This window comes from Odontomachus brunneus, unplaced genomic scaffold (genome assembly GCF_010583005.1).
Source record: "Odontomachus brunneus isolate Ranch 3 - 2012 unplaced genomic scaffold, Obru_v1 Obru_scaffold_009, whole genome shotgun sequence".
Lineage (NCBI taxonomy): Eukaryota > Metazoa > Arthropoda > Insecta > Hymenoptera > Formicidae > Odontomachus > Odontomachus brunneus.
In genome coordinates this window covers 2,211,286-2,237,936 of record NW_022639459.1, presented here as the reverse complement: position 1 = coordinate 2,237,936, position 26,651 = coordinate 2,211,286, and the positions used below count along the sequence as shown (strand labels likewise).

The following is a 26,651-nucleotide window of genomic DNA, read 5'->3' as shown; positions in this document are numbered from 1 at the left end:
TCTCTCTCTTTCTCTCTCTCTCTCTCTCTCTCTCTCTCTCTCTCTCTTCGTGCCGGGAAAACGCACGTTTTCCGCGCGCTTCCCTCGCTCGTCGACGATTACGCCGCGACATCGTATTACGTTGCATGCGCGGCGAGCGCGTATTTTGAATGTCCCGTACGCGAGTATCAAAAATTATTGATCCACTCGATGCCACTGCGCGTGTGTGCTGCGTGTACGCGCGCGCAGGTGGTCATTGTGTGTGCCACGGCACCAGTGGCTCTCAACCGGGAGCCCGGCTTCTCCGCGAAGAGACTGCCCCAGGTCAGGTCGCGGCTCCCGGGTTCTCGTCGCGACACAGTCGTCGGGATCGGAAAATTCGATTGCACGCCGTCTCTCATCGCCATGCCGACTTTCTAATTTGCGAGCCTCCCGAAGCTCGGCGACGTTATCGTCGTTGCGACTGACTCGACTTGGAATCTATGCACCGGCAGCGCTCTTTCGTCCTCACTTGTTATTTATCGAGCTTGTGTTGCGACAACACTTCAATTCGTGATGAAAGTAACTTGACAACTCGCGACTGTGCCGCTCCAACGGTGACACCTGATATTGCAATTTGAATTTCGTACAGCAGTTGGGAGAGTTCGGAGTTCCATTTTTGCAGTTCAAATTTTGCGTGCTTGATATCTGTCGAGGAAAAACCGCGGTAATTCCACTCTTCAGTAACGTCAGAATTCATCCGCGCGTATCCGGTCCGAACTTTCCAGCTTTATCTTTCCCTTCATTGCGAGACTTTCTTTGGGCAACTTTTTCTCAAGAAAAGATATGTCTCCGCAGTAAGAAAATCGTCAGAAGAAACATTCATGAAAGTGTCGGAAAGTATATATTCAATCAAATCAGATCGGAGAAACTTTCGTTCGTCAAATTCAAACAGACGTGAGAAACAGTTTGAGATTTTAAGAAATCTTTGTGTACTTCGTAAATATTTACTTGGAAAGTAAAGAGCGGTCAGTATTTCAGAAATACGATACACACTGAGAAAAAAAAATATCTGGAAAATAAAAGATACTTATCCCGCTAGGCGCTAATAATATATTTACTTAAGCTTCAACTCTCTTGTAAAATGAACAATCGCTTTCATGAAGAGCGACGTTTTTAGATAAATATTATTCATTCGAGTATTTTTTCATTCGAATGAAATTGTTTATCAACGCTGAAGTACGTGTATTAGTAAATATATTGCTAGCAACCAATGAAATAAACATTTCCTATTCTTTTAGATATTTCTTCTCTCAATGTATAAATCTCCGCGATATATATATATATGTATGTAAGAATACTGTACAAGTTTGAACAAAATTTTCGAAATGCCACTGTCGAGAAGAGAGGAAAAGAGAGCGTCTTATGGTCGTCTCATAACTGCGTCGTTCTGAGCGAGAAAATGCGACGCGGCGGTTGAGAACCGTCACGATGCGCGCGCGATGCACGTACTGTGTGCATGTATACGTTAATACGTGACAGCGAGTACGCGCGCTGTTCTCTCTGGCGCACGTCTGCCCTTCCACAAGTCGTGCTATTTTGAATATATCCTAAAGACAGAATAATAATAGAGAGCGGACATTTTTGCAATTATTATACCGCCCTCTCTCTCTTTCTCTCTCTCTTGGCTTGACTGTCGAACGCGATAAATCCTGATCTTGCCGGTTCGTATCTTAGCGATAACAATGTCAGCGATTGCGACGATAACGATGTTGTTTGTGTATATCATATGTGGGTATCCTAACGGAATTACTGTCCGGTTAATAAACTAGAATAATAATAATAAGAATGATAACAATAATAATAAGAGTAACACACGAATGTAACACGAGTCTCCATTATTCTGTCGCACCGAATATTTCTGCTCTCTTTTTTTCACATTGCCCGCCAGACGATTCGTGCGATATCGTCACTTTTTTTTCGTATGGCTCCCGAGCATATTTCGCAAAGCCGGGAGTGCGTAATGCGATCGCCACGACCGCTCAAATTAATGCTAACTTAAGGCAAAGTGGCCCCAACGCGGCGCGTTTTTCGCCCGATACGATATCGCTCACGTGTCGTGCGGTGACACACATTTTTTGCACGATATTGCACGAGCGAGGGTTCGCGAAAGGTCTCTCAAATCCGTGATGAGAATCGAAAGGAAACTCTTCGTGAGACTCAGGAAGAAGGAGAGAAAAAGAGAGGGCCTATTAAAATAATACCGCTCGCCGAATAAGGTCGCCGTAATAAAAGCTCACTCTCGCGTCGAAGGACGGGCCGATAAAAGAGGAAGACGCGACGTGATCGAGAAAAATTGATACTGTCCTTCCTCGTGGAGAGAAAAAAAAGCTTCTAGTAGGGTAAACAGTGCAGTAGGCCAGCGAAGTATTATCGGGACACGAAGAGATATTACAGGCGATTGGCCTTAAGGAACCCTCATTAACCTTATTGTGAAACTTATCTCATAATGTATTCTCTTGGCGTATTTCCGGGACACTTTCCTATTCTCTAAATATACATGGAGCAGTCTCGACAATTCCTCATTTCCAGAACATGAAAGAAAGAAAGAGAGAGATAGAGACAGAGAAAGAGAGAGAAAGAGAGAGAGAGAGTCGTCACAAAATATAAATATACAATCACATCTATATGGCGTCTATTACACACGGAACAGCCTCTGTCGCTTATCTCCGCCTAAAATAACTCCGTTTCATTTCTTTTCGCCTGATAAGTTAGGATAGGACAGTCGCATACGTAAAAAAGTAATAAAGATACGGACAATTTTAGTCTCAATCGAGTTTTCTCAAATTCACTGCGAGAGAGCAACGGCGTTGCCTTTCAAATTGTTCGGTTTTATTCCCCATTTTGTTCGAATATCTTTCGCTGAGCGTGCAAAATGTCCCAGATTCCAAGTTCCCAAACGAGCGCTAAATTGCCTCCAAATTACTTCCAGATTACATATTATCGCGTAAATGTGAACTCACACTTGTATTCAGAGCGACGAGATATTTGTGTACTACATCTTCTATAAATTGCTCACGCAAACGCTATTTCAATCTTTCCACGCACGATCGTAAACAAATACACAATATAAATATCCGCGTGCACCGGCGTAGCCGCAACAATAAGATTCGGAGTATCGGCTCTGAATGAATAATACGGGACATATTGGAAATCACACAACGACAAACGATCGCGCGACGTGTTTACACTCGCGACACGGAATTATTGATATTGACATTCTCGAATATGTTGGAACGCCCCTAAAGGTATGTTGTGTTACATTCACGAAAGTGCATCTTCTCACTCGTTTGGGCGGCCTGTATCTTTGTTTACCTATTTATCTGACAGTGCTCTTTGGCCTCTGCTTTCGTCGGTGTTCTCCCATGCGCCCATCAGAAATACGTGTCTCATAAGCGCGTACTTATACAGTACTTATACAGCGAGATTTCAATTCAGCAGGCGAGAGAATTAGTCCGTCGCGATCTTTCATCTGTTCGGCCGAGAACAGCAACACGGGATGCGCAATGTTGCAATGTTTCATTAAATCGCCGTGATGGCTTATCTTCATTGTTCCACGCGTGACTGATTCGAAAAAGTTTTCTCCGTAGCAACTGCGACTTTCTTTACTTCTTATTAACCGCGAATCCCGATTACTTCCTTTCTACACCGAGAGAGAAGAAAATGCTTAGAAGATACAAAAAACAGCGAAATAAATTCTAGTGGCTGTGACGTTTAGAATTCCATTTGTGTGGAGCAGCAAAAAGCTTTTCTAGGCGCATATAAGATTATTATCATTAACACTATATAGCAACACGTATATAAAAAATGCTTCCTCCGACAACAAATCTCTCACTATGCGAGATTTTAATAGTCACAAGTGCTATTTTTTCTTATACAACAGGAGGATGAAATAGAGATTGTATTTCTTTCTTTTTTTGTAGAGACTCTGTGCAGAATTCATTACTGTTTGCGCGCATATGGTTGGCAAATATGTCCTGTCAATTTCAGAATTAGCGGGACAGGTCAAAGTTGCATTTTTCGAACTGCACCTTCACACTCGGATGCACCCGCGATGGTATTTCTGTATCTCGGGCCTTGAATTCGGGCAATTTTCATGCGGCACATTCTGCGCTAATCAAGATGCTGCCGTTTCGTTCGTCCAAGGCTAAAAATTACACGCGCCATTTACATGAAAAGCGCGTGTCTATCCGCGATGAATTTTCACGCTTCCATAAAATGCGAATTCGCGCTGCAGTTAATGCGCGCGATGGCGCTAATTGTAACCATACTAATTCGATTACGTTAGCGCGGAAGGTCGTCGTGGGCGCGTTCGCAGTAGATGTAACGATTTTATCGAATCAGTGAACAATGACGATGATGTCTGCATCGAGTTGGCACAGACAAATAATGACATCCGATTGCGCGCCACCAGATCGAAACGAGATCGCACCTCTGGACCGCTAATTAGCGTATTTCAATGCAAATACGCGGATTCCCCTACAATGCATTTTATAGCTGATCGAAAGATCAGCGACAATAATAATGATAATAATAACAATAACAATAAAATATAAAAAGAGAGAAATAAGAAAAAATGTTTGATATTTGTAATCACTCAGAAAAATAATTATTATGAATTATGGTCAAGAAAACTATTTTTTGTCTTAAATTCTATTATAATATTAGCGATGATCTTATACATATGCGTGTTACCATTACAGAAATGAATTTCATTTCAGAAATAAATGAACTCTATCTCACGAATAAATTTTCAAATATTTCTTCTCAGTGCATGCAACCTCGCGTCCGCAGTTTTTTGAACAACTAAATTTAATATGACTCGACGTGCGCTTGTCATATTACACCGAGATAAGAAGACCTAAACATTGATTTGTGGGACATGAACTATATTCACGGAAATAAATTTTATTTCCTGCGAATATAAATCTCCAAGTATTTTCCCTCATATATATTCCCTGTATATTTTTCCTAGTGTATATTTTACCAAAGAGGCAAAACCTTCGTTTTGCCTTCGGCAAAGGCTTCGTGAATAACAATTTAATAACAACAATAATATCAGTCATGTATTGAAAGTCGCGTATCGGCGTCTAATTTGTAAGATCTCGGTTCTGCTGGGAGTGAGTGACTTTTCGGGCGCGATAAAGGCGCGCAATCTCGAGGAACACAGTCCGCATTTAGACTTCACTGGCCATTTAGCACTGAACTTTATTCGCCTCGCGCGGAGATCGCGTGCGACTTTATCTCGACTTGGAAATCGGACGACTACATTCGGCGCCGTTAAATACGACGGTGCGAGCGCGAATCTAGGAAATTTCACGTTGCGCCATTGTGGAGGCGCGACGCACCGGGAGGCACACTCTGCCGGGACACGTCGCGATTTTAGAAAGGTGCGCGTTTACTCGCGCACACGAAAGGTTGCGCGAATTCTTCGTTTCTCGCTCTGGAAGGCCGCCCGCGATAAAACGGCCACGCCGATGTCTCTCGCTCGCTCGCTTTTAATGGCAGACGTACGCTCGCATTTTAACTGGAATGCGCGAATTACGCCACAATTATCGCGTGTTGTACCGGAGTGTAATCGTGTGCGGCGACCGCGGATTGCGCAAGTCACCAAAACACGGCGCGAAATATGCGCCAGTGATTTCGCGCAATCGCCGATAATCGAGAATAATCAAATTACTCGCAATAATCGAGTATTATACGTACTACGTGTAATATTCAATCTACGGAACAATCGGCTGATTATGCAAGAACGGTCTAATGGAGTACGTTTCGGGAAAAATGAAGATGAAAATTTGACATATGATTTAAAAAATACAGATAACAGTAAGGTTCTTCGCAATCAACACTAAGAGAAAAATTTTTGTAAATAATCACATAAAGAAATAATTATTATAAATTATGGTCAAAAGACAATTACATTTTGGTTACTATAATTTTAGCGATAATAGTCTTATATGCATGTTACTACTACTATCTTCGTGTTGGAGCAACTAACAAATATGGTTTACACAATTTGACCAATTTGTGTATCTTAGAATCGTAAAATAATATCGTAAAATAATTCATCACAATGTCATCAGTATTTCTTCCGTTGCTCTTTCCGTTCCTCTTTAAAAATAATTAAAAGTCACGGGAGACTTATTTCCTAAATAATAAGATATACAGAAATAGCGACAATAAGAAGATCTCAAAGCGATCAAAATGACTCCATCAGGCAACTGTAGTGTGTGTTAATAGCGAATTTCAGTTCCTAAAATATAAATAAAGCAGTAAAAAGATGAAATGAAAAGACAGTCAATTGCCACAGACTGTTCATTTATTCCTGGGTTACACAATTCTATATAGCAATTTTTATAAAATACCGTGTAAGTACAGATAATTATTATCGCGGATTAGATTTCGCTTAAAGAACTCACTACTATCGAGTGAAAACGACCGCTGATTTGCACATACCGCTAATTACATATGGGTGACCGTCGCAGATTAGATTTTCTTTTTTCGGATGCCCATCGCATGGCGCCGTGGAACAAAAGCGATCGCGAATACAAAAGTCTCGCAGTCGCGCCGCGTCTATCCAGAAACGGATTTCGTTTGCGAAACAAAGTTTTCGAGCCAACTTCCGCGAGACCGTGGACGATCAATAAGAGACGCTCGGTGTCGACGCGAACCCCGGCTATGTTCCTCTCAACCGATAACGAAAGCTAAAACCGACGCCGGCGTTCCTCTTTTTCCGGGGATAAACGGGCGTATGAAAATGTGCACAATTTTGCGAGAACGCACCGTAGAAATTCAGCGCGCTCAGAAGACAGACTGTTGAAAAAATGCAACTGGCACACCAGTAATAACGCATTTACGTGATATCTCCCTCGCAATAATACGCGCCACCCTAAAAAAAAAAAACAAAAAGAAGAGATATCTCAGTCGAGTTACGATTATCTCACAAGGGCTGAAGAATACTTCGCGATATCATTATCAATAAAAACGACACACAACTTAATTAACTGAATTGATATCTTCAGAATGTGCCACGTGTCGCGCGAGAAAGATAACGACTCGTCTCTCGGAGTAAATACTCGCTGAAGCATCGCCACTTTCTTCCCGACGTTATATTTTTCACGAGTCGATACGCGGATCGAATCGGGCAGGAAACAGCTAACACACTCGATCCTGCTATCGGGCGATAGACAAATCGCCCAGATAAGAAGTAAAAGATATAAAAAACAGAAGGAGAGGAATCAATCTCCGTGTCAGTGCAATCAGCCGTACGCCTCTTTCCATTTATCTCTATTTCGCGCGGGCGCGCGCACGTTGATGCTTATCGTTCACAGATTACTTTCAATACAAATGTTGATGCATGCACCTTTGTAACGACAGTGCATAATAGCTCTAAACACGCGTCACCGCGAGAAACACGGGCGTTACGTAACGCGTTTATTTTTATTTTCGAGCAGCCCGAAACGCGACGCAGCGAGCAACGTCGCGCGAGGCTTACGAGCTATGCATGCATGCATGCACATATGTGCGTACATTAAGACGCATTAGGAAGCGCTTGATAATGCAGTGACATTCTATTAAGTGCAACAATGCGGGAGAATGCCAGCGGCCGCGGTTACTGTAGCCGGTAATCTCGATATCGCACGTTGAAGATCGACGAGATGGAACAGCGCGAGCTCAAATCGCAACGAGGGAAAAATCATTTTCGCGCAGAAATGAGGAATAAAAGGGGACGCGCGTTAAAAGCGTGCAACGCGATCCATCGTTTATTTCCGCTCTCGAGCACGCTAATGAAGATTGCGCAAGAATCGCATGGGGGGGGGGAGAGAGAGAGAGAAGGGGAGTTTGTCCGCACTCCGCTTGATTGTTAAAAAGAGAAGAGGAGAAAGGCGCGCTCTTGCGCGCGGCGTCTCACTTCCCGGCGAATTCGCATCGTGATTTTAGCAACACCCGATGCGAAAATATATCGGGGCCTTTATGTATCGATGCCGCTATCAATTTCAATGAGTATCTCCGGCCACACCGCGATTCTCGGAATCTCCGTTTATCGCGCGAGTTTTTGCGGTGGACGATTTTTTAACGGAACGTGTCGAAGATTGATGAGGCGATAACTCAAATCCGTCACCGGTATTTTTAAGTGCACGGTAGAAAATTTCGTTCCTGTGTACTACATATGTGCTGATATATAGATGTATATCGCGATAATATATCGTTATATTTGTATTATCGGAAAATCGAAGCCCAAGCAGATATCTCTTCGAAGTCGACTGCATTTGACTCGAATTAAACTGTAGTGCACTATAGTGTGTTTTAAATATATTTTGCGTTAAAAGATCGGACACACTGCAAAAATTTTGCGACAAACTTAACGCGTTTCACATATCCCAATTTGGTCATTCCAATTTTCGCTCAATTTCAATAAAAAATACAAAATAACTTTTACCGTGTATACATCGCGTTAAAGACCCATATATTGCAATATATATACACACATGTATATACATACATACATATATATATATATATATATATATATATATATATATGTATATACATATATTAATATGTTGATGCAAAAAATCAATTGTGTTTGTCAAATAAGATGGAAAATATAGCGTTGGACATTTCGCAATTTATAGTGATACTCGAAATATATAAAAAAATGTGTGTATACATGTGTGTACATGACATTTAAATATATCTTTTATTGTCTATATATCTCTGTTAGATCAACTATTGCATACATAAAACACTCATCTTAGAAAAATAAAAAATAATAATTTTTTCGTTCTATAACATTATGTATATACACTTATGTCAATTTTGTTCCAAAATTAACAGTGATACTTGGATAGTGAAGTCTATGGTCGGTATTCATAGTCCGATCTTATATTTAAGATCATCTTAAGTACAGTCTTAAGATGTCATGAATCAATCACAGAGCCGTATTCGCATCTTAAGACATTACTTAAGACGATATTACTTGAAATAAGATTCGACTATGAATACCGGCCTATGTATAGAAACGTAATTTTATTTGATAAACAAGTTTACGAGTAGCCCCTTAGATACGCTACTGTATGTGTGGAAATACGGCACTTAGCCGCATACAACTACCGCGTGATATCCGAACTTCCCACGAAAACCCAATAGAAAAATGACAGATCTCTTAGACGCCGACCCGCTGCTTGAAACATACTGCAGAGAAATACGCGGAAACTCCAAGAGAATCCATTTCCCGTTCGGACTTATGTCGTGTCGATAAAAACGCGTTCGTATTATCCCGCGGGCGTCGACACTGAGCTCAATCGACTGGGCCAAAGCGACGGAAATGATCGAAAGACCGAAAATATACGCGCACGTTGTGGCGGAGAGAAGTATCGATAGCCTGTGCCATGGCATCCCCAAACGCGCGCGACACGCACGACATACCGTCGACATCCCTAGATACCCGCGGGCGGATTCGCGCGCGCGCATGCACGCACACACGCGCACCGTCGTCCGTGTACGTGTACGCTCCCGTCGAACCGATTGCGTCTGTACGCGCCACGCTATATACACGGTGTTAGCTTGGCAACAAGCGGCCGAGCGGTCGGTTGCGGGCGGCCAGTTGCGGGGCAAGGTCGGCCCTCTCCCCCAACTATTTTATCCCAGGCATATATTTATTACGAAACTTCTGTATATGTCGTGACGGAGTGCACACATGCGCGCGCGCGCGCGCACACACACACTCACTCGCGACACACGCGCCCGAATCCACCCGCGCAGGAAATTACAATTTCGACGCGAGCGCGCCCGTGCCGCGTTACGTCTCATCGCGAATCGGTGCATATGGCATCCCGGAAAAAAAATGCACGCCGTACCAATTTGCGAAGCACTCGAGCCCCGAGCGCGGCATTAACCGAGCCGTCGCGCTACCGGGTGACTCGAACAATTCCACATCCTCTGTGGACTCTCTGCGCGACCGATCTGGCGCCCAGAGGATTTTTCCCTTGAAAAATCGGGACGCAACCGCTTCGATCGTTGCCCTCTGACAACCTGCTCATTTTGATGAAAGGATCATTCGCGTAATTTCAGTAATAAAATTGAAACGAAGCCTCGTGTTAGGCTAAGCTGCGACCTCGCCTGCTCGTGGATCCCTAACAGAGTATGAATCCAAGCAAATATTCAAGTACCTAAGCAGGTTTTGCTAGGTGCGAAGTGAGGTCTGGCCGGGTCGATATGTCTTCAGGACCAGTATCATGGTGATTTTTATCATCTCTACCCTCTCTCCTTATATTCACTCGCTCAAACGAGACTAAATAAAGCTGATACTCGTCGTCTCTTACTTACTTCGTCTTAAGACGAAAGTCGTCAGATACACGGCGAAAATGTTGTATGCTAAGAAGAAAAAAATTCTTGAAAATTTATTTGTAGAATATAAAAAGTCTATTTCTGTTTTTGCAGAAATAAATTTTATTTCAGAGAAATAAAATTTTATATCTCACAAATAAATTTTCAAGTATCTTTTCCTCGGTGCAGTAAAAATTACGTTAAAATTACATATCCTCTTACTATGTTTCTCGTGGTTGGACTCATAATGCTGATATTATGGCATATATAAACTACTATAGAGATAGTAAATTTGACGATCCACCTGATACATAGATATAAAAAAACAGTCCAGTATTCACAACAATTTTATAGTAAAAGTCAAACGTGCATTGAGAAAGAAATTTTGATGTCTTTATGTGAAGTTTTAATGAACGGACCAGAGCGTTTTGATTGAAGGACACGGAATTGCCGGTTCTTATGATCCAAATTTATTTCTCATAAACGGAAATCTCATTTCCTTCAACTCCAAAACGATTTGGTTTGTTCATTACAGCCATATCGTTTTTAATTGAATACATAGTAACTTCAGTCATAATTCTGTATGGTCCAAAATTACAAACATTTTATTAAAACTTTTACCACAATATTTTCTTCGTGTACTTTTCCGCAAAAACGTTCGTGAAGAATACATCTAGCTGATTCAGATCGATCGAGAACGATATGATTGTCGCTGTTGCTAACGGCGGAGAGTGTTACCAATCGAGCTAGCTTTGCTAATTATTGACATAACAACTAAGTAAATATAGATAACAAGAAGCCAAGTTGGATTATTACGTTGATAATGTAGTAATAACAAGAGTGATTCTCGTGCTGACTCTTATTTTATTTTATCTGAATACGACGCGAATTCTTCTCCCGCTGTGTTTTCCCGATGTTAATTATCGATAGTGAGCACAGCATGTATACATATATGCATTAGCCGCAGATCTGTTACGCCACCGAGTTATTTATATCTCACTTGTAGGTGTCACTGATTTCTTACAACGGCTAGCACAAATATAGTGTGCACCGTAGTAAAAACAAAAATCAACATGTGCTATATACCGCAAAAGCAAATTAAAAAGCTACGTTAGTCTGCCAGCTGTATATCGCGTCGGCGAAAGAATAAAAAGATTCTGTGTACAAGAATAACAAGTTGCAATATTAATGAACGCCGATAAAAGAGCGAGTGAAGTGAAATCCGTGCAACTGGCTTTCTGTATCGAATTGTTTGCAGCTTGTAGTTCCCCTTATTGTAGTGAACGAATTAATAAATTCAGATAGATTCGGATATTAAGGAGATGCTGGAGTCGATGACGAACTCCAAAAATGTCGATAACGTAGAGACGACACTCTCTCGTCACTAACACAATCACGCCATCCTTTACGTATTTCTTGTACATACATAAATGTATTTACGTAAATCTCTTACATAAATGTGTGTGCTTTGTTTCACCACATTTTTAGCGCGGAAATCTGACCACGTATATATAGAAATCTCCCTAAACTTTTCCAATATTTTGAGGCTTCTAATGCTGCAATTCTAAGTAAATATACGAGTAAATCGTAAAATTGTAAGGTTGTAGCTTACAAAAAAAAAACCGTAGATATTTACGAGTTATCATATGACATACGGTCTGCATAGAATTGCAGATTTACTCATAAATTCTTACGAGTCTTACGAGAACAAGTTACGATTTTGTCTAGAATTGCAGTATAAATTCAAATGTCAAAGAGAATACAGCGATGTACTTTGAAAGTTTTCTGAACGGAGCAAACTCACGTTCAATACATGCAAGTTATAAATCTTTTGTATCAGGCAAATATTTACTTTTTAACTGATACAGCGTCAGTTAAACTAGTTACATAAACTAGTTTGACAGGCTAATTTACACTCGGAATGTCGACTTTGAAATATTTGTATCGTTTCTGTGATACTGAACAATGAATATTTCAACCTATTCTCGCACGTATTTTTATTATGTAAGTGTATCTAATTCTGTGCAGTCCTAATATGAACTTTGCAGAAAAAAGCCAGTATACTGGCTTTTAATTTGGGTAAAGATTTCGACTCTAATATCCCCTTAAAATCCCATTATGTCACGGAAACGAAATTGGTTGGATTAACCAATTTCTGATAAAATAAATGAATTCTGACCAAATAAACGAATTCCGATTAAAGTTATCAGAATTCTGCTCAAGTTAATCGGAAATTTCGTTAACTTGAATAGAATTCTTGTAACTTCAAGCGAGATTTCTAGTTCGTTCATATTTTTCAGAGAAATTTGCTTAATCCAATCTTTTTCTTCGGATGATTCGAATTTTGGCTGATTACATTCAAGCGATTACACTTCGGACTGTAAGAATATTAAATTCGAGAGTTTTCAGTCCAAGTATCATATACGTATATCAGCCTCGACCGCGAAAGTGTCGCGCTTTGTCTCTAATTTTAAATTACACGGACACGACTTTGGTACGCGATACTGATTGCGAGGGTAAACCGTTGAAGTAAAGGGGTGTGTGCAACCTTCTGCGCGCGTGTAAGGTTACCCGATGACGGTGTTACCGTAATTCTGCGACAACAGACCGCACAGTCGGAAATACACGCGATTGCAACGTGCGTCAACAAACACGCGTCCGTGTGAGACAACGTTATTTTTAAAGAGAGAAGTATGCGAACTCGGTGATATGTCACGGTTATCTTCTCGGTGGGTTGCGGCTAAGAGCGGAGACTTTCCTTAAAGTCCCGAATTAAAGGGAGCTTACACACAATAGCAGACGCATCCGTCTGACTTAGCTGCGTTGCGAGACAATTTCTGGAATTTTTCAATACACGGCAGCTGATAATCATCTCGTCGAACAATATTTGTATCTTGAATTTGACGGAAACCTCGAAGAGATATGTTTGCACCGAGCAGACACATTTGTGCAATTGAGATTCGATAAATCAAAATTCTACGTTACATTCTGACCATCTAATGTCCGTTTCTACCAACTTTGATTGACTAATTGCATTTGTCAATGTTGACTAACGAAACATGCGACTGGTCAATTCCGTTGGAGTAACCAGCTGATTAAGTTAACCCAAGTTGATAGAAACGGGCATAAGTAACACTAACACGGTCGCCTGATCCCAAAATCCAATTCGTGAACGCACAAGCCGCTCTCATAAATGAGATCGAAATTAAGTATAGCTTACAATTTTCATTCACACTGCTACGCAACGTCGCAGTTCAAATTAAATGATACAATTAAATCAACGTCACACTCGTCTGAAAACAAATAGCCTACCCGTAATATTCTAATTCAAAGTTTATCTATTCATTCATTTCCTATTACACTCTGAGAGAAAAAAAATATCTCAAAAATAAGAAATATTTATTCGATGGATACCAAAAAATAACATATTTAGTTGCACTGATGTATATATTTTTATGTCGAGAAAGAATTTCTTTCAAACGAGGAAATATATATTTTCCTAAAATACTGTTACTTCTCATGAAAAAGCAATTATTTATTCCATTTAAACAAAAGAATTTAGATTTAAGAAATATTAGCAATTTTTTAAATAAATTTAAAAAAAATAGAGATATGTTATTTGTATTTAATAAAAATTCTCTCTCTTTTTTTATTTTTCAGGTACTTTTTCTTTCGTAATATACACCGAAAAAATAAATATTTAAAAGTTTATTTGTGAAATATAAAGCTTATTTCTGTGAAATAAGCTTGATATCCCAAAAATAAATTTAAGTATTTTTTTCTCACTGTAGACACAGTTGACCCAATCGACACTTGAAAATATCGCCACTCATTCACGAACACTCAGTAGAATAAATTTTAATGAATAGAGAAAAGAAGTCTCTCGACAAATTTTCCACCAAAATTATCACACCGATTATCGCGTGCGCGCGTGTGTACGTGATATCTGTGTATATATGTACGTATATACGTGAATAATAGATAAGATAAACTTAATATTAGAGCCTCAAGTGTATATATATTACCGTTGGATGACCGACGACGACTCACCCTTTATTGTACCGCTGTCGGTAGCAACCTAACCTTTCTGCGCCTCTCTCCTTCCTTCTTGCGCGCGCGCTCAACCTAACCTGTTTTACTAGCGACAAGAAATCAGATTATTTTCGCGCAGCGCCTTTCGGAGCATCAGTCGTACCGAATATTTTGTTTTCCTCTCTATCTCCCTGGAGACGCGAGATCCCACCGTGTTTGAATCTATCTATATCCCTAGCTTCATCTCGCGAGAATGAGAAACAATCGATTCCTCCACCAGTCAGTCGATTATGCTCCGTCGCGTTCTCTCTTTCTCTCTCTCTCTCTCTTGCTCTCTCTCTCTTTCTCCTGCCATGCCACGTAGTGCATACATGGTAAAACGCTCACATACGCCTCGTTCACGCTAAATCCGTTAGGTATTCGAATCTACACGTAATCCAATATGTGTCGCCGCGGCGTGCATTAATCGGAAAGCAGCGGCAACGCGCATACAACGGACATTGGTAGAGAGAAATGCAAAATTCACCGGCGAACACGACCACATCGACGCAGTCCCGAGTTTCGAAAAAATTCGCCACACTCGAATCCGAAAATATTCCGCGGCAATTTTCACATTTCTGCCGTCGCGAAGCTCATGGGTCTGTTCTTTTCAGCCGAGCCGCTGCCACTGGAACTTCGTCCCATTTTCCCTTCAGTGCCAGATTGTGTGATAATTATCCTCACGCAAATATACATGCTTCGCACTTCAGGCAAAAAGGCAATCTAGACAAAAGTAGGCCTCGCAATCGATTACACCGAGTTCAAAGATCGTAAAGAAACAAAAGAAGGAAATTAAAGCACCGATATGGCTTTGTCGGCAAAGTCGGATTTTGATAATGGTGGAACAGGACAGGTTTTTGTGCTTTCATAACGCTAAAGTACTCAGAACTGACGTTTTTCTTAGATATCTGAAAGTTATTTGAATTCCGTGTGACCATAATATTTTAAAACTTTCTCTGTTTTTCATTACTCGTATCAATGATGACTCCTGAATGTACTAAAAATATAATAAATAAAATATAAAAGTTTTATATATTGTAAACAAATCATAATTTTCATAAGTTTCCAAAACTTATGATTTTCAGCAAGACATGCTGAAAAATCATAATCATTATTTGCTTTTGTCCCTATAATTAGTATAAAAGAACTGGTGAATGTAGATAGGATAAAATATAAACTTAGTCGGGATCAAAAAAACAAAATCTCAAATAATAATCTTTACACTGTCCTTACAACACTGACTATTAAACAAAGAGTCAAAATGATTCTCTTTAAAAACTTTAGAAACAATTAAAAATCACGAGAGATTTTTCTCCTGAACAACGAGAGACAGAAATGGCGACTAGAGAAGTCTGAAGGACTCCGAATGACTCCATCGGGCATTCGGATGAGAGAAGAAAATCAGAAGAAAAAAAGCAATCGTTACAAATTCTGTACGCGCAGCTGTGGCAGAGAAAAAGGTGAGTTCGCCAGCTGCAAAACCGCCGCGATTAAAAACGAAAATCCTGAGTGTTATTTCGCTCGCTACGAGAAACACGGTAACGCTATACGCGGGACTAAGGTTCGCGCACGCCTAGAACTTTCTCTTCTGTTCCATGCACCTACAAAGACTACGGGGTCGTGTCCGAATCCGCTTATCCGGCGAGAATTCGCACCTCCGAGGTGTGTTTCGTACGATATACACATGCATTTCTCTTTGGAAGCCAAGGTCCGTGCTCGGGCGGACATCAGTTGTGTCGGACAACAACCGGCAGGGCGACAACAGGTAGCGCGCGGCTCTCTAAATTTATCCGTCTCAATCGATCGTGCCGCTGCATCGCGCGTTTATTCTCGCATTTCCGATTTTCATCGGGCTACGGCCGTCCGAGTGCGACGTGCCGTTTCGCGCTACGATGTCGCGCGGCCGAGTATTTCGCTCGAGATTACGAGGAGGGACGCACAGAGAGCGATATTCGTCGTGTGAGAGCACGCCGCCAATGCAATATGGTAGCCTGGCACGTCGGCGTAGGAAACGTAAAACGGCTTCTCCGCACGGTCATCTTACATAAGTCGACTTCCTCTAAGGTCGCTCCTGTACGCGACGCTCCGCTTCGACATAACTTCGCTTCACGATCGACGCGCGTATATGCACATATGTACAACGGCTGCTTATGTATGCATGTATGATGAGTGTATGTACATATATATATATGTGAGCAACTATCGTTCCTATATATACATAGGTAGACATTATATACATACATATATATATATATATAGATATGCGCGATTATACATGTGTACATACACGCCGTGAACATAGATATACGTATGCACACACAAATTATACGTGGTATTTTTTACGTGCGCGAAAGGCAACCTCACGACAGCGCACGATATACGCAGAAGAATCGCTCACCTGCAAGACGGTCCGTTACGCCGGCGTTCGCGATCGACGAGGGTCTCACTGTCACACGAAAAATTACACTTGACACACACTTGACACACTCAAAAAACACATCTCGTACGATCACAGTGTTCTTATTGAAAATGCGCCTCAGAGAGAACGAGAGGGGCGGCTAAATGGGGCATCCGGTGACAGCGATGCGGCCGCTTCTTTGGCGGCGTCAAAGATGGCGCGCACCGGCGCCGATGCATGACAAGGCAAGTCTTCACGTGTATAGGTAGACAGCAACAGACCGCGATCGTCAACGATCAGCGGGAAAAGAATCTCGCTGGAGGGGGTATAGCCACACGCGCCACCTGTCGGAGAAGAGTGAATTCAAATTTTGCTAACAACAATCTATTAGCACGTTCGACTGGCTCTGGGTTAACCTACTCTGAGTTATTCAGCCTATGTTTATTGGTCGAACAAGTATTTATAAGCTTTATGATTGACTAGTAGAGACTTATAACGTCAATAATCACTTTCGGAGCGATTAACCGAGGGTCGGTCAACACGCAATAAGGCTGGTATTCATAAGCTGCGTTTGGGGAGACGCTATTTGATGCTAAAAGCGTGTTCTGTCCTTCATCTTGTACTGTGACTGCTTTACTTCGCTGGCTGCAGTAGCCGCAACAGGAAGTGACATCAAATTCATGACGTCACAAACTCATCGAAGTGCTTTCACAGTGCACTGTAACCTATTTCGGTACGCTGTTGACAGTGCTGACAGTACTTGCAGTAAACAACAGAACGCAACCCTTGTTACTTACTGAAAGTTGAACAAGGACAGAACACGCTTTTAGCGCCAAATAGTGTCTCCCTGAACGCATAGTCGATTCTTATATTTAAGATTGCTTAAGTTTATCCTCAGATACTGTACGAATCATTTCATTGGCTATGAAGTATCTGAAGATGAACTCAGAGCCTCCGCACAAGAATATGCGTAACATGTTAAGTTTACGGATTTCTTTGTGCGTTGACTTAATTTTAATTTTACGTACAGATATGGTCATTGCATTATCAGTACTTAACGTAACATAACATGTTACGTTACATTATGGATGTGCTTGTATGTTGGCTCTTCTCTTACGAAAAAGATACAAGAAAATCCTCAATTTTGCATGTTAACACACAAATTTAGATGTTTATCCCCAGTTTTTAGATGTTTACACCCAAAATTGAGGACTTTTTCGTATTTTTTTAAGGGTTAAGATGGTCTTAAATATAAGATCTGATTATGAATATCGGCCTATGTCTGTAATTGTTCGTCAAAACATCGCACTGTGTCACCACAGAATGAGTATTTTTTTGTGGAAATACGAGGAAGAACTGGATATACTCTTACGAAAAAAATTCGAAAAAACCCTCAATTTTGGATGTAAATACCCAAAAACTAGGGATAAACACTTAAATTTGAGTGTTAACACCTAAAATTGAGTAAATTTTCGTAAAGGTATTTTTTTTGTAAAGGTATATTTAATATATTTTATAGTGTTTTTATAATTTACACATATCTTTGTGCATTTAATTATATTTAGAAATACAGATCTTTTCGTGTATGCCTACATTATAAACATTAAATTTGCCAAATAGAAATCAGTGATTTTAGATAATAAGGCAATCGAGAAGGAAAATAATTGAGTTGATAAAATATAAGTAAATATAAAATAGGAACATTTAACACAACGAATATGTCGACAAGAACTAACCTGAATTTATTTAGTCCGATCTACAATGAAGTAAGCTTTAAGCCTTAAGAAATTGAGCAATCACAATCGATTATTTTCTTCAAATGTGATTGTGATCGGTCAATTTCTTAAAGCTTAGAGCTTAAATCACCTATTGTAGATCGGGACTTATAGTTGCAATTATTATTTCTCATGCTTTGCATATTGAGAATGATGTAACACCTTGAAACATTGCGATATCAATTGAACCGCACCCGATGAATCATGCAATACAAATTTCAATTATGCGAATTCGGATTCGTTTATTGGTTATTGGATAGGGATATGGATTTCCTGTGAGGAAATTCCTAAAATAGGTCTGTTTATTATATTATATTATATTCAAGAGCATTTTCTAGAGACATATTCATAGTCAGATTTTATATTAAAATAATTTTAAGTTTATCTCTAGATATTCCATAGGCAATGAAATAATCCGTACATCTGAAGATAAACTTAAGATGGTCTTAAATATAAGATCCAACTATAAATACTGGCTTAAGTTACATGATAATCTTTCTATTTTTTTTCTCTTCCACGAAATGTTCAATATAAAGGCCTGAGCACAGACTTTTGCATAACGCATAATGCATAACACATAAGGAAATCAATCAGAGTCATTCATTTCTATCCTGGAGAGGGAAATAAAGATCTCTGATTGGTTGATTCCCTTATGCGTTATGCGTTATGCAAAAGCCTGTGCTCCCAGCCTAAGTGTATCTTGACATAGCTATAAAAAACAAATTTATAGTTTGTTAACTTGATGCACTTGACTTTAAACTTTAATATGTGGCTGAGTACACCTAGCGTTATGCAGGATTCACACCGCGTTCGATGTCCGACATATGACTTCCGATATCCAATAAAAGAACAGCTTTCTAATAGAGAATTCAATTCTCCATTAGAAAGCTGTTCTCCTATTGGATATCGGACATTGTACGTCGCACATCGGACGCGGTGTGAATCCTTCATTAAGTGACCTACGTCATTGCTCCTGACTTGACTTGATGCACTTGTATTTTTTTATCTATTCTCATCTATTCTTTTTAAGTTGAACTAGGTTGTATTTTCTGTAATCGAAGTGAAACAAGTATACATAAACCAAGCGTTGAAGAAAAAAGGAACAAAGTTTCAGTCCAGCACTAATTCAGCTAAAAAGAACAGACCTCTAATCCATGAATGCTTCCTTCGCAATACCGGGTTATCTTCCGAAAGTGTCGCATTGCTTTTGTCGTAATCATCATATAACCTGTAAAATAAAATCTGTCAATCTGTATTATATTTTTTGTAAATTGAATAGAATAAAAAATGTATAAACGAGCAGTAATTGGTGGCACGATGATCTTGGCGAGAAATTCTAGGTTTCTAAGGGTAAGATGTTTGATACAAAAAAATGTAATTTCCCGAAAACTCACAAATTATATACCTTGCAGAACCATGCGTTTACGAGAATGGGAGATAAGACGTTCGGTTCGGTGACTCAAAATTCTCGTTACATACCGTCAACGCCAGTAAACACTGTCATAATGTTCGTGCCTCAACAACAGGTTTGAGATTGTCTATCACAGAACATATTTAATTTTTTTCGTGAAACATGTGCTGTGCACAAATTTCTGATGTAATCTTCAGAATCCATTAATATCATATATTAATACAATAGTCAATAAAGAAAAATATTATCTTAGGCATGGATCGTAGAACGAATGGGCAAGTTTCATAAAATTTTAGAACCTGGTCTAAACATACTGCTTCCTATTATTGATAAAGTTAAATATGTACAAATATTAAAGGAATTAGCCATAGATGTACCACAACAAAGTGCAGTTACATCAGGTAATTGATATAAGTACTAAATATATTATTCATTTATGTTCTGCAATTTCTGTATTTATATATTTTTTTCTAGACAATGTGACTCTGAGTATTGACGCAGTATTATACTTGAGAGTGACAGATCCTTACCTGGCATCTTATGGTGTTGAGGATGCAGAATTTGCTATTATTCAAATAGCCCAGACTACTATGAGATCTGAACTAGGAAAGATATCATTGGATAAAGTATTCAGGGAAAGGGAAGAATTAAATGTTTCTATAGTTGATAGTATCAATAAGGCCAGTGGAGCCTGGGGTTTAACATGCATGCGATATGAAATACGTAAGTTGTGAAAATGCTTCATATTTATTACATTGTATATAATCTTCAAACAATTTTTGATAACAAATATCCCCTTAAAAATCTTAAAATTCTTTTCTTTTAAAGAGATAATTATTCTTAAATTCTTCTTAAAAAAATTTTTAAATACTTTTTAAATATTTAAAGCAAAAATTTGTACCTGCATACTTAAGTGATTTGTAAGATTACCACAAAGAATTCAAAAAGCAATGCAGATATTTAATATTACGTTGTACGATCTTTTTGGAACAATCTTTAAGGATAAAAAATTCTTAGTTTTTCCTTAAAAAAATTTGTCTTAAAAAACTGTTAAATTAAACAAATTTGCTTCTGCGTATATTAGGTGATATAAAATTGCCACAAAGAGTTCAAGAGGCAATGCAGATGCAGGTAGAAGCCGAACGTAAAAAACGTGCTGCTATATTGGAGTCTGAAGGTGTCAGAGAGGCTGAAGTTAATGTGGCCGAGGGCAAACGGCTCGCGCGAATCTTAGCTTCAGGTGCTGCACTGTTCACACTCACTCGATAATTTTTCATCAATAAGCGTGTAGAAGTTACTATATATTTGTTTTGCTTATTTACTCAAACATGTAATATTGTTTGCAGAAGCTACAAGGCAAGAACAAATAAATAAGGCTACTGGAGAGGCTGCGGCGGTAGTAGCAGTGGCGGAAGCGCGAGCAAAGGGATTGCAACTAGTCGCGGGTGCCCTCGGCGCAACGGACGCGAAAAATGCGGCCGCGCTCAGCATTGCGGAGCAATATGTTCATGCATTCGACAAATTAGCAAAAGTCAATAACACGTTAATATTACCCAGCAACGTGGGAGATGTGTCGACATTTGTAGCACAGGTTTGTCACTTGATAAACTGCTTATTGTTCGCACGTTGCAACAATAAAATAACTAATGTAATCAATGAATTGTAACGAATCTAATCAAAGCGTTTCGTTATTTACAGGCTATGGCAATTTATAAACAAGTAATGCCGGAACATAACACCAACAGAGAGCCAGTCAAACAAATATTAGACAATTATGAGTCCAATGATTCAGTTCATATGCAACACGCAGATGAGGCTTATGAATATTTTAGTGACAAAGAAGAAGCAGAAAAGCATAGGAAGAAAGGAAAACAAAAGCCCCAAATATCATAAATATATTTTCATAATTCTCATGTATTGTTTATTGCGATGTAAATATCATAACATTGATTTACTATACTCAAATCGTTAATTAATGATATTGAATTTATAATTGTATTAAATCTGTTTTATTTCATTGAGCAAAACTATTTTTCTTTATTTTTTTGTATTACAAATTATGATATTACAAATTATGATATAAGCTCCATGTGTCAATAACCATTTGAGGTAATTGGAATTCATTGTATTTTCATAATTATCGTATTATCAAGATATAGCCCTTATTCTAGATAAAATAAACAGTTTTTACAAGATATAAAAATTATAAACTGGAAGCTTTATAATTGCTTATAAACTGGAACATAGGACACTATTAATAGGTATAATAGTGAAAAGATTATATCTATTAAAGATTAAATCTCCCGATGCTTGTTTACTTGCGTTTCTTTGATTGCACTATTACTGGATTTTGCACAGGCATGTTATATGTTTCCTGAGAAATTCGATTTACATAATAAAGACCAATCATGGAAAATATGAAGCACGTCGTTGTTGCTACACGATGGATCAGTGCAGAAGCAATCAGGCTTAGTATCAATGAAAAAATCACTGCAACAGAGATTAAGAACACATTAATTCCTTGTATAATACTTGTATAATACTTGTGATATGTCCATAAAGTTCCTCTCTCTCTCTCTCTCTCTCTCTCTCTATATATATATATATATATATATATATATATATATATATATATATATATATATATATACACAAATACATTAATTGTTAGACAATTTAGAATGTGGAACAAATACAACTGAAACAATATATTGTTTCTATATGTACCTTCTGGAAACAACTTTTGCTGAAATGATTTTCCAAATAAAGTAGTTTCCAGATTTCCCACAGCAGTTAATGTACATATAAATAGCAAGGAACCGATGTATCCTCCCAAGACAGTTCCTAGCTGCGATGAACTAAGCCATGCTTTGTACATTTGCATTCCAGAAAACAGAAGTACAGTCAATATTGATGACAGTACAAATGATATTCCACTATTGACAGCTATAAAAATAAGGATAGATATTAGAATAGGAAAATTTGGGGAATATTATTAAAACACAATCTCTTATTCTAAAACCTCTTTTACAGGTAAAAGTATGTCTCAATATGGCTTATAAGTCTTCTGAATTGGCTTTCAGTTATGTTCAGAGAAGTATTTTCATCAATAAAAAAAAAGAGTTCAGGATAAGAGCTCAGGAAAATAAACAAAACGTTGCGTTTTTTAATTATATTACGCATTTATCAAAACTTTTTCATGTGACACTCCAGTAACTTGTAAGTCTTCATATAACTTATAAAAATCACGTGATACGTACCCATTTTTGCTGGATAATTAGAAAGTAAACATCCAACTTTTTTACAAGTAAAATACAAATAAAATTTACATGAACTACATGCGATTCTTTTATTTGACCTCAAACAGAGATTTTGTATCACCGGCGTGGTGACATACGTCAGCAGCAGATAGAAGCATGAGAGCGTCCACTGATTTCAATGGCCAGGGGTGCTTTTCAATTGCTTAACATATCTTGACATATATGTACACAGAACCAGTTTATTGGTCACATATTATCTAAAATATCTTGTAAGATAATATGCAACCAATAAACTGGTTTTGTGTAACACAGTACGCAACTGGAAAGCACCCATTATCTCTAATAGCGTGTTCGACTGGCCCTGGGTTAATTGCTCCGAAAGCGATTAATAACGTCATAAATCTCTACTAGCCAATCATAAAGCTTATAAGTACTTGTTTGACCAATAAACGTAGGATAAATAACCCCGAGTAGGTTAACTCAGAGTCAATCGAACATGCTATTAGCAAATATTCGCTAAAAGCTAAAAAATTTCAGCGAACAGCGATTATTCGCTAGCGAATGACTACGTGACCTTCAATCGCAGCGATTTATTCGCTACATGAATTTGCACCTTCACATTCTCCCCACTCTCGACTATACTGTGAACCAGACAACGATAAGAAAAGAAACAAGGAACTCTCTCTCATCCTGCACGTCTCAAGAGGCAACGCGCGTTCTAGGTAGTATATGGTTGCGTTCAGCAGAGAAAGCTGCTTTGCAACTGTTGTTTTTCGTAAATCTGATTGGAGTATGCTCTTAATTTTGGTTAAATCCAAGAGCATGTACCAATCAGATTCACGAATTTTATAACAGTTGCAAAGCAGCTTTCTCTGCTGAACGCAGTCTATATTTCAGAGGTAGCCATTGAGAGAGAGGGAAAGAGAGAGTGAAAGAGAGAGGGAGCTTTCCGCAACATGTCGCGCGTGAGGCGGTCTCGCGTCGAACGCGTACGCGAAAAATGTCAGTTTCAAAAAGCTAAGACCCAAATTCCTCGCGAAGAATGAGTGATCGTTGAATGTCCACGCGGCAAACATACGGCAAACGCAACGATTTCGTTGGATTCGGCTGAACCGCCCAAAAAGTAACCTACAATAAACGGCGGCACGGCCGCAGCAGTGGTGCAGCGCGAAGAGGAAAATGCCGCGCACCAAGGGCTCGCCGCAAAAATGCGTCAAGACAGCGAACTGTCATCCGTCGGCGAATACGTGGGTGTTCCTCATGAAGGGTGAGCGCGAACAATCATGAACGTTTCACCACCGCCCGGCGTATTGATTATTTTTTAGCGCTTCTTCACCGGTTTCCATGATCGGTGCGCGCTGTCAAATTGAACTGTCAATCAAGACGCGCGCCGTGCGTATACGCAATGTATTTCTTTCAGGAGATAATCTAGACGATACAGACGATGGCCAGCCGGAGGTTGTAAAGCTTAGACATCCAGCCTCTAGTAAACCAGCTATATTTGTATTCAGTCCTGGGAATATCACAGTCCAGGAGGTATTAATGTTTGATGAGAGCAAACGATCCTGGTTTGTTGATGATAATGTTAAGTCTGATGGCAAGTTACATCTGTCAACACCAATTGATCCTATCTTTTTAGTTTTACCGTACTTAAGAAAGGTAATCATAAAAATTTGTGCAACGCTACTGATTACACTGACCTGCAAAATGACATTCCTGTGTCATTCATTGGACTTATAATTTTGCAGGCCAATGTTATTAACATCTTTAAGAATTCAATTGAAAAAGACAAATATTCTTATTACAGTCACAGTTGGCACAACCTTTAGAACAATGTCTCTGGGACGAGGATTATCCAGAGACATCACGTCTCGCGCAATGCAAAAATCTCAAGCTATCATTAGTCGCTGATCGTAAAGGGGATGAATCCTTACAAGCTTTCAAGTTCAATGAGGAGAAGTCGTTAAAGTGGCTGCAGAAAAAGGTAGAAAGAGTAGCAGATGTGTTGAAGCAGAAGGGAGTTCATGTGTCCCAAGGGGCCATGAGTGCTACTTATGTTAAGAGTACTAAATTTGAAACTGGCACAGAGGCAGGTAAGAAGAGAGGATAAAATTAATACAATTAAAGAAACTATCACAATTTATTAAGAATTATTAAGAAAATACAATTGATTTAAGATAAGAATATTTGAGAAAAAATAATTTTAAAATGGTATTATATACTTTAATACCATAAGATGCATAAATCTATATAATCTGAATAAGATTGAATATTTGACAATTTCTCCACAACTGTTGTAACTGATAAGATATAACAAAACCTCTTTAAACTGATTTTTGTAGGCTACAAGCAACTTGTTCATCAATTTGTACATTAATTTGTACAAAGCATTTACTGAAAATTTCCTTGTAGAATACTTGAGATATGCGCATGGTATTGTGTCAGAATATCTTGCGGAGGATCTATCAAAGCAGTTGGCGCAATACATGAACATACCTGATGAAGTGGATGGTAAAAAGCGCAAGTTAAGTAGTCCAAAAGTTGAAGCTGATGAGAAACGACCAAAGAGAGACTCCTTAAAAGAGAGCCCAGCACCAAAAGCAAAGATGAAGGAATTAACTAAGGCTGAAAAGGTATTGCACTTTGGCAAATAATATCGTAAATATAAACATCGAATTGCGAATATATATGTGTGCTGTATATAAAATTTATCAGTGTGTTTGTTTTTATTGTGTAACTATGCACTATATTGTTACCTTTTTTCACAATTATAGATGAGGGTAAAACAAAATCTATAAAAATTGTATCATATATCATGTTTTGTAAACAAAACTCAAATTTTTAAATTTCTATTTTCTTTATCTTATAGAAAAGTGTTGCTCCTGGTAAAAAGGAATTAACCAAACAAAGAGCGGCAGCAGGATCTAAGAGTATTACCAGTTTTTTTAAGAAGAAGTAAATTTTAACGTAATACAGGGCATTTTTTAAAATTAGTGCGTTTATGAAAGCATTTGTCAAAATGTCCTACAAATTTCTTTTACTCTCAATGTGTACATCTCTCTAGATATATAACAATATACAAATAAAATAAAATAAAATAAAGTCCATCTGACTCAGCGCCCTACTATTTGTAAGTTCCTGTAACTTGTAAGTCATTAATGTGGTTTTACAAATATTAAAAGATCGCTTTTTTTTATAATAAACAAGCGCAATTTAAGGAGCTGTAATTTTCGCAAAAATATTGATAATAAGATAATGCCAGGCATATCTTAAAATGTAAAGTTTCTAATTAGAAATTGCAAGGTAACCACTTTTCATTTAATTCAATATATCAGCGAAAAAGATAAAGAAAAAATTGTGATATATTAATATAACTAAAAAATTAGAGA

General features: G+C 38.7%; 4 protein-coding genes across 9 annotated transcripts in view; 2 read left to right on the top strand and 2 right to left on the bottom strand.

Annotated features, from left to right (window-relative positions):
• The window catches only part of LOC116854166 (trinucleotide repeat-containing gene 6C protein), a 54,896-nt gene extending 37,806 nt beyond the window's left edge, over nucleotides 1-17,090 (bottom strand). For all 4 annotated transcript variants that reach the window (XM_032835818.1, XM_032835827.1, XM_032835829.1 and 1 more), the window contains exon 1: nucleotides 16,817-17,090. The gene's annotated coding sequence lies outside the window, so the exon portion shown is untranslated. The remainder of the gene's footprint in view (nucleotides 1-16,816) is intronic.
• Nucleotides 1-22,420, top strand: part of LOC116840206 (stomatin-like protein 2, mitochondrial) — a 172,520-nt gene extending 150,100 nt beyond the window's left edge. For 2 of the 3 annotated variants that reach the window (XM_032806662.1, XM_032806661.1), the window contains exons 3-8: nucleotides 20,004-20,117; nucleotides 20,256-20,403; nucleotides 20,477-20,725; nucleotides 21,087-21,242; nucleotides 21,349-21,593; nucleotides 21,701-22,420. In XM_032806662.1, the coding sequence (XP_032662553.1) occupies nucleotides 20,004-20,117; nucleotides 20,256-20,403; nucleotides 20,477-20,725; nucleotides 21,087-21,242; nucleotides 21,349-21,593; nucleotides 21,701-21,895 (1,107 nt within the window). In that variant the 3' untranslated portion in view covers nucleotides 21,896-22,420. Of the gene's footprint in view, nucleotides 1-19,540; nucleotides 19,942-20,003; nucleotides 20,118-20,255; nucleotides 20,404-20,476; nucleotides 20,726-21,086; nucleotides 21,243-21,348; nucleotides 21,594-21,700 lie in introns of those variants that run through there. The other variant, XM_032806663.1, reaches the window with a different exon arrangement.
• LOC116840208 (protein KRTCAP2 homolog) lies at nucleotides 21,910-23,455 on the bottom strand. Its single transcript, XM_032806665.1, has 3 exons — nucleotides 23,263-23,455; nucleotides 22,730-22,948; nucleotides 21,910-22,492 (listed from the first exon to the last, which is right to left on the bottom strand). The coding sequence occupies exons 1-3, from the start codon at nucleotides 23,264-23,266 to the stop codon at nucleotides 22,317-22,319; spliced, it is 399 nt and encodes a 132-aa protein (XP_032662556.1). The 5' UTR covers nucleotides 23,267-23,455; the 3' UTR covers nucleotides 21,910-22,316.
• Nucleotides 23,456-23,911: 456 nt separating this feature from the next.
• On the top strand, nucleotides 23,912-26,374 carry LOC116840207 (ribonuclease H2 subunit B). The gene is made up of 6 exons (XM_032806664.1): nucleotides 23,912-23,984; nucleotides 24,160-24,529; nucleotides 24,683-24,921; nucleotides 25,070-25,355; nucleotides 25,675-25,895; nucleotides 26,132-26,374. Exons 2-6 carry the CDS (start codon nucleotides 24,442-24,444, stop codon nucleotides 26,219-26,221), a joined length of 924 nt encoding a protein of 307 aa, XP_032662555.1. The 5' UTR covers nucleotides 23,912-23,984; nucleotides 24,160-24,441; the 3' UTR covers nucleotides 26,222-26,374.
• The last annotated feature ends 277 nt before the right edge of the window (nucleotides 26,375-26,651 follow it).

Excerpts from the sequence above, each read along its gene's own strand:
- LOC116840207 (XM_032806664.1), top strand. The coding sequence starts at position 24,442 with ATGCCGCGCACCAAGGGCTCGCCGCAAAAATGCGTCAAGACAGCGAAC. Across the intron at positions 24,922-25,069 it reads TTTTACCGTACTTAAGAAAG|TCACAGTTGGCACAACCTTT; the intron begins GTAATCATAAAA and ends TTCTTATTACAG. Across the intron at positions 25,356-25,674 it reads TGAAACTGGCACAGAGGCAG|AATACTTGAGATATGCGCAT; the intron begins GTAAGAAGAGAG and ends ATTTCCTTGTAG.
- LOC116840208 (XM_032806665.1), bottom strand. Across the intron at positions 22,493-22,729 it reads GCAAAAGTTGTTTCCAGAAG|TGATTTTTTCATTGATACTA; the intron begins GTACATATAGAA and ends TCTCTGTTGCAG.